This window comes from Papaver somniferum, unplaced genomic scaffold (assembly GCF_003573695.1).
Source record: "Papaver somniferum cultivar HN1 unplaced genomic scaffold, ASM357369v1 unplaced-scaffold_18, whole genome shotgun sequence".
NCBI classification, from domain to species: domain Eukaryota; kingdom Viridiplantae; phylum Streptophyta; class Magnoliopsida; order Ranunculales; family Papaveraceae; genus Papaver; species Papaver somniferum.
The window spans coordinates 75,960-83,696 of NW_020627707.1; the positions used below are offsets into that span (position 1 = coordinate 75,960).

At 35.1% G+C, this 7,737-nt stretch overlaps 1 protein-coding gene across 1 annotated transcript; it reads left to right on the forward strand.

Moving 5' to 3' along the window:
- The first annotated feature begins 294 nt into the window (after positions 1-294).
- On the forward strand, positions 295-1,467 carry LOC113337762 (dolichyl-diphosphooligosaccharide--protein glycosyltransferase subunit STT3A-like). Its single transcript, XM_026583361.1, has 4 exons — positions 295-423; positions 532-612; positions 775-957; positions 1,118-1,467. The coding sequence occupies exons 1-4, from the start codon at positions 379-381 to the stop codon at positions 1,193-1,195; spliced, it is 387 nt and encodes a 128-aa protein (XP_026439146.1). The 5' UTR covers positions 295-378; the 3' UTR covers positions 1,196-1,467.
- Positions 1,468-7,737: the final 6,270 nt, after the last annotated feature.

Here is a 7,737-nt window from a genome sequence, read left to right on the forward strand (position 1 = left end):
TTCCCTTGCTTGCAGTATCTTAATTCTTTACTGTCTAACATATCAGATGGAGCATAAACATTGTTCTTTACTAATGTCTTAGGGTGATCTATATTGCCGTTGTGCAGTGGTGGCCTCCAGCCCAACAAACGGATGGAGAAGTTTGAGTCTTCTTGATCCGTAAGATTCAACTCCCGCAACTTGTTTTGTTATTTATACATTTTTCTAATTTTATTACATCGAAGGAATGATGAATGGCAGAATATTTCAAAATAGATTACACCTGAGCCACGTGTTCGATTGACTCCTGTCTGTATAACTTGAACAGAACTTATGCTAGCAAATATATGCCCATAATTGTTAAGTGAACACCAGCCGCCAACATGGCAATCATACTTTATGGACATTAATGTTTTGGCTTTCTTGGTTCCAGCTGGCATAATAGTAAGTCCCAATCTCTTCTCCTCCTTTCTATTTTAGTGCAACCATCTTGGTCCATGTATTTTATTTGCTTGATTTTCGCTTTCTCAGAAGACTTTTATTTCTGCACAGGCATGCTTTCTTCCACTATCAGATGTCAGTTCCTTTGCTGTCCTTTGTATCGTAACAACCGTATATTTCCAAGGAGTCATGGTAGGAGAATACCCATTCACCCGCTTTTATTTCTCGTATATTTCCAAGGAGTCATGGTAGGAGAATACCCATTCACGCGCTTTTATTTCTCGTATATTTCAATAATCTCTACATTCCCTTTGTCTTTATATCTTTTTCCTGATTGTTCAGTGTCCCTTTTAGGTTCGGCTGATGCTTGTATTCATTCCAACGGCATGCATTATGGCTGGAATTGCTCTTTCTGGAGCTTTTGATGTTTTCACATGCTCGGGCAAATTTCAACTGCCTGGATTAGTAGGGGATTCTGATGTAACCGTGATCTTGGTCTTCCTTTTTCTTGCTTGTGCACATTGTTGGAGTCATGTGGTGAGTTGAGATTGATATAGTACTATCATAGAGTCGGTTCACCTTTGAGATTGATATAGAACAACATATAGTCATGCTGATTGGTTTCTGAACTGCTGATTTATCAATCATTTAATTTTTTACTGTTAAAATTTATGTCAGTTTTGGGGTATTATGGCAGGTCTTCACCACACACCATTTGATGGTCCCAGGTAACAGGATCGAAGTGAAGACGGGACGAGCACATGCGTCTCAGTAGAGAGATTTACTCATATAATCAGCATAACAATGCCCGAAAATTCAAAATTATCTGAATGGATTTTTGACTATCTATCGCCAGATTTTATATTCTGATACGTTGTAATTCATCTAAAACTTTGTATTTTCACCTTGAAAAGTTAAGCTGTTTGTGGTCTAATTGCTTTAAACTAAAAATTTGAACAAGGTCTTCTTCAAGTTATTGGTTTGTATGAATTGATACAAGTGAAAATGTAGCAGGGAAAGCCCAAACAAAGACGGAAGTATTTCAAATGTGCAATGTGCATAACAGCCAAAACCAGCAAAAGAAGAAATACTTGGTCGCATATAGAAGCCGACTTGAACAACAAAGTTCAAACTGAATTTTTGTTCTGTAAATAAAATAATAAACATTAAACTGGATTTGATGAACTTGGAGACAGATTTGAGATTCTTTGATCAATCTCCTCCGTTTTTTTTCAAGTAAATATGGGTTAGGACCCAATCATCCAACTTCATGCTGCTGCTGCATCCTGCTTTTTCTTTTTCGTCCTGACACATGACAAATTCTTTCATTTGCCAATCTGTCATCTGTTTTTTTACTCTTACCCTGGAAGAACCTAAGGCTATTCTTATAAGCAGCTGTTCTATCGTCGACTCCTTTAGCTCGACTCTCGTTTTCATGTCTTTTATTTCTTGGTGTAAAGAAAATAAGCATCCTTATCTTGGTTCTCATCTGCACAACAAATATTAACATTAAATCATATTAGAGATCAATCGAAATCAATCCCGTTCGACAGTTTCCAACGAGCTAGGGGCACAAAACAGTACTAAGAAAGGAAAAAAAAAAGACTGCAACATGAGCTAAATTAAACTGATCAATAAATACTGCAGAGATGTAATCTACGTACAACAATTACAAAAATAGACTTGGTATTAGATCTATCTACTGACAGATGACGTTGAAGAGTGGAATAGAATGTTAGTTTACGATCTCAATCAGAAAACCGAAAGTAATGGACATCGATGTAGTTTGATTAATTTGCCAAATGTGAGGTATGGTGATGCTGAGTATGGTAACAATAGTCGCATTGGGGAGTCTGAAGGCTGGGTCTGCTCCGCTAAAGTTAGATGGGCAGACAGGACAGTGACTGTGAATGTATGGGTGCTCGATGGGGTCAAGTGGCAAATATTGCACAAGGATATTTCGATTTCGATAGACAATATCATAACAGAACTGTCTTCTCAGAGAGGTAGAGCTGTAAGAATCCAAGTCTAGGGTTTCAGTCCAGTAGACCGTAATGTTGTTTTTCTCGGTTGGAAGAAAAAGATCAGCCAACTGATCTGCTGAAGAAATATGCTGAAGCTGTAAAATCCTTCCTCAACCAGTTCTCTCTCTAACAGTGTGATATTAGATCTCTATGTGCTTAGTCCTGGCATGAAAAACTGGATTAGATACCAAGGCCAAAGCACTTGTATTATCACATAACAACAATACAGATGTAACTTTGATTTGTAAATCATTCAATAAGTAAGAAAACCATTTTAATTCAGCTGAAGCAACATATAGACACTTGTATTCAGCTTCCGCAGATGACTTAGAGACTGTAGGATGCTTTTTAAATGACCAAGAAACTAAATTAGAGCCTAGAAAAATAGCAAAACCAGAAGTTGATCTTCTAGTATCATGACAACCTGCCCAGTCTGAATCAATATATGCCTTTAATGATGTTACATCACGTTTCCTTAAGGTAATTCCCAGATCAACAATCCCTTTCAAGTACCTTAAGATTCTCTTAACCAGTTGTAAATGTAAATTAGATGGAGAGTGCATAAATTGTGACACATAATTAACTGCAAAATAAATATCTGGCCTAGTTAATGTCAAATACTGTAATGCTCCCACCAAAGTCCTGTAATGACTTGGATTATCCAATTTGACATCATCATTAATAGAGAGTCTACTGGACTTAACAACTGGAGTATCACAAGATTTACATTCCAATAGATTTGCTTTTCCTAGAAGTTCTAAAGTGTATTTCTTTTGAGTCAACACTATAGAATCACTGTTCCTAACAGCTTCAATACCAAGAAAATAAGCCAAATCTCCTAACTTTTTCATTGCAAATTCTTTCTTCAAAGAAGTAATAAGATCAGTAATAAGCATGGAAGAGCTACCAGTTAATAATATGTCATCAACATATAAAAGTAAAATAAGAATATCACTCCCAGTTGCCTTGACAAACATTGAATTATCTGAAACACATTTCTTGAAACCACGTTGAATGAGAAATGAACTAAATCTATGAAACCAGGCCCTCGGAGCCTGTTTAAGCCCATACAAACTCTTTTTAAGCAAACACACATAATGAGAAGGATAATCTGGATGAAGAAATCCCTGTGGCTGTGACATATATACACCTTCATCTACATAGCCATGCAAGAATGCATTACTTACATCTAATTGCTTAACTGGCCAATTGTAAGTAAGTGCCAAGCAAAGAACAACTCTGACTGTTGGTGACTTAACAACTGGACTAAAAGTTCCATTAAAATCAATACCATCTTGCTAATCATATCCTTTAGACACTAGTCTAGACTTGAGCCTATCAATAGTACCATCTGATTTTCTCTTAATCATATAAACTCATTTAGAACCTAATATGTTCATATGAGACTCAGGAGCAACATAAATCCATGTATCATTATCCATTAAAGCAGTGTATTCATCCTTCATAGAGACCTGCCAATCAGGATTTTCCATGGCCTCCTTGAAAAACTTTGGCTCAGTAAAAGTAGTTAATAAAGATGTATATTTTGAAGGAATGGGATGTTTAGCAGAGTAATAAGTAACATGATCTTTAAAAACTGTTGGTTTTGAAATGCCTTTTTGAGACCTAGTAACCATTGTGCTAGAAGAAACAAGATCACTAGAAGGGAAAATAGGAGAATCATTTTCAATACAAGGGACTGAATGTAAAGAATCAGTGGTAGGAGTGAAGTAAAATTATGTTTCAGAAAAAGTAACATGTCTTGAAACATAAAGTCTTTTAGTGACTGGATTATAACAATTATAACCTTTATGAAGAGGGCTATAACCAATGAAAATGCATTTGACTGATTTAGGAGATACTTTATCTGCTCTTGAATGAGCAAGATTAGGATAACAAATGGTGCCAAAAGTTTTTAGAAAACTAAAATCTGGAGAAACACCAAATAAGACTTCAAAAGGAGTTTTAAAATTTAAAATTTAGTTGGAGTTCTATTAATGAGATAAGAAGCAGTGAGAAAGGCATCATACCAATACTTCTTTGGACAAGAAGAGTTAAACAGTAGAGTATTACCCATTTCTGTTATATGCGTATGTTTACGCTCAGCCAAACCATTTTGTTCTGGTGACCTTGGACAAGAAATTCAAATTTTAATACCACTAGATTGTAACACAGTTTGAAAATGTCCTTTAACAAGTTCAGCCGCCCCATCAACTTGAAAGGATAAAATTTTGTACAAAACTGATTTTCAGTATGAGTTTTGAAATGCAGAAAACATTTGGAAGCATCAGATTTCAGTTCCATTGGATATATCCAATGAAACCCACTAAAATCATCAACAAACAGAATATAATACCTATAACCTTTAAGAGATGGAATTGTAGGCCCTCAAACATCACAATGTACTAAAGCCAAAGGTTTTTGCTCATGAGAGTTCGACAGCTGAAAATGAAGATTTTTACTTTTGGAAAGTTGACATGGATGACACACAGTAGAAGGCAGTGCAGAATTCAAAACAATTTGTTTAGTAGAGTTAAGCTTTTGCAGAATTAGATTAGATGGATGACCTAATCTAACATGCCACACATGAGAAGGAGCAGATAAAGTTGCTGATAATGAAAAATGATTAGGTTGAATATGAGGAATGGGATACAAATTATTGACTACTTTTCCATAAGCAAGAAGAATATCAGAGTATATATCCCTAATTTCATACCCATATGGATAAAACTTGAAATAACGAGAATTGTCTTTAGTAAACTTTGCAACTGACAACAGATTATGTCTCATATCAGGAACTAGCAAAACTTTATTCAATCTAAACTGGTGGAAGATGTATTAACATGTGAATTACCAACTGAAGTTATGGTTAGAGACTTACCATTGCCAACTTGAACATGATCTTTGCCCTTGTAAGAAGAAGCATTTTGAAGTAATTTTGCATCCCCAGTCATGTGTGCAGTAGCACCAGAATCAGAAATCCAATGAGTTGCAGAAGAAGTAGAAGGAGCATCGTAATCATGTTGACCTGAATTACTAGCTTCATTAAAAGATGTAAAGGCATGTTGAGTAGAATTTTGCTGAGCCTCATTAGCATGATTAGTAAAAGTTGGAGGATGATAACGAAAATAACACCTACTAGCATAATGCCGTTTCTTTCGACAAATCTGACAATCAATAGATGAAAAATCTCTTCTGCTTCCAGTACCATTATTTTGTCCAGATGTACTATACCTTGACAAGGAGTACTTTTTGAATGAAAAACATTGTTAGGCTTGAAATTTCCATATCCATTATTCTTTGGCTTGCCTCTACCATGACCAGAAAAATTATTTCCACCGTTCCCATTTTTACCATAAAGAGCTGTAGGGTGCTGAGTATCAAAAATAGTACTAGAATCTTGATGTTTCTCAATAATCCATTGCTCATGATTCAATAACCTTGGTTTTAATTCTGCAAAAGTGAATGGTGTTTCCCAGTTTTTTGCAGCTACCAAAAATGTATCAAATTCTCTGCCTAAGCCATGTAACACATACATTACCAAATCTGAATCACTCATCTTTTCTCCAATGCCAGCTAAAGAATCAGCAATTGTTTTAATGTTTTGTAAGTAAACCAAGACTGTAAGATTGTCTTTCTTAATATTGTGCAACTTCTGAAGCATACTTTTTCTAGCTATGAATTGACTTCGAAAGGTGATTTCAAGATATGCCCAAATTTCCATAGCAGTAGATAAACCTAATACATCTCCAGAGACATATTCTGTAAACCTAACTTTCATGCAACTAGTAACAAAACAATCAATTTTCCTCCAAAGAACCCATTGAAGGTTAAGAGTTAAAACTCCATCAACTTCTACATTCTTAACAGGTTCAACAATATCACCATTAACATAACCAAATAAATCAGTAGAAACAAGAATTGATTCCATTTGATCTCGACATAAAAGAAAATTATTTGGACCTAATTTTGCAGAGGCAAAATTGGAAATATTGGTAAAAGGGAATGTAAAGTTACTTGAATTAGTACCAATTACAGCAGCGGAATTTGAAGTTGAAGCCATGTTTTTGCGTCTTCTGTAAACAATCGTGGATGACATGAACCAGATCTAGAGTTCTTGGAAAATTTTGAATAATTTCTTGATGAATGTTTGGCCTAGAAAAGATTGTTGTAATCAATTTGACAAGTTTGAATCAAAAAAGATATTGAGAAAAAGGTATTGAGATTCGAATGTTGCTGCAAAGATTATTAAGAAGAAAATTTTGAGCAGAAAATTTTCAGAAAATTTTACTCTCGGGATCGACTGATACCATGAGAAAGTGATAAAGTTGTTATTCAATAATTGGATAGTTCTTACAGAGTTAATGTTGTCTATTTAAGACAAACATAATATGTGGACAAAATTAATACAGGCACACAAGTGCTTCACACAAACACAAGTCAAGTCAACTAATGTTTGACTTGACACACACATTTACACTGTCTAACAATTTCTTGGTGTAAAGAAATAAGCATTCTTATCTTCGTTCTCATCTGCACAATAAATAAATCATATTAGAGATCAACTGAAATCAAACCGGTGCCGTTCAGAAAAAAAAGCATCCAACTTGCAACATGAGCTAAATGAAGCTGATCAAGAAATAATTCAGAGATACAGATAATATAATCTACGTACACAAATTACAAGAATAGACTTGAATCAAAGAAAACAAAAATAGAACCAGAGACGTGCATCGGTGCATGCGTGTACGTACCTAGCAGCTCTTGGGGAAGAGAATCATAGACATTCATTACTGGGATAAAAGGGGGCTGGAAACCTTCAGGATCTTGAATCTTTTGCTTCAAGTATATGAACACCAATTCATCGTCAGACGCAAGAAACTTGACACCAGGTGCAATGTAGTACTGAATCTGAAGAGGAGGATGTTGAATGCATTCTTGATTGACTTCATTATCGTGGTCGTATACCGCAACACCCTTACCCTTCAAGTCTTGAAGGTTTTTGTCTCCCATCTTTGTTAATTTCTTACAGGACGTACAAAACAAACTAAGGTTTCGTTGTGATTTTTCTTCTTAAAAAGGCAGAATCAAACACTTTGGTAGTCACTACTTTGACTATCCAAGCTAAAGGTACGACCCTGCTTATATAGGATAAAAATAAAAATTAGTTCTTAGTTGCCTAGAAAAAGGATTATTTTAATCTTAGTTCTAATCTTTAGTTCTGAGTTTGACTATAAATAGGATTATTTTAATCAATTTCCTTCTTTTAAATTTTAAGCGGTCAACGTGTATC

Coding starts and splice junctions, on each gene's coding strand:
- LOC113337762 (XM_026583361.1), top strand. CDS start 379: ATGGACATTAATGTTTTGGCTTTCTTGGTTCCAGCTGGCATAATA. Junction 424..531: donor TGGTTCCAGCTGGCATAATA/GTAAGTCCCAAT, acceptor ATTTCTGCACAG/GCATGCTTTCTTCCACTATC. Junction 613..774: donor TATATTTCCAAGGAGTCATG/GTAGGAGAATAC, acceptor TGTCCCTTTTAG/GTTCGGCTGATGCTTGTATT.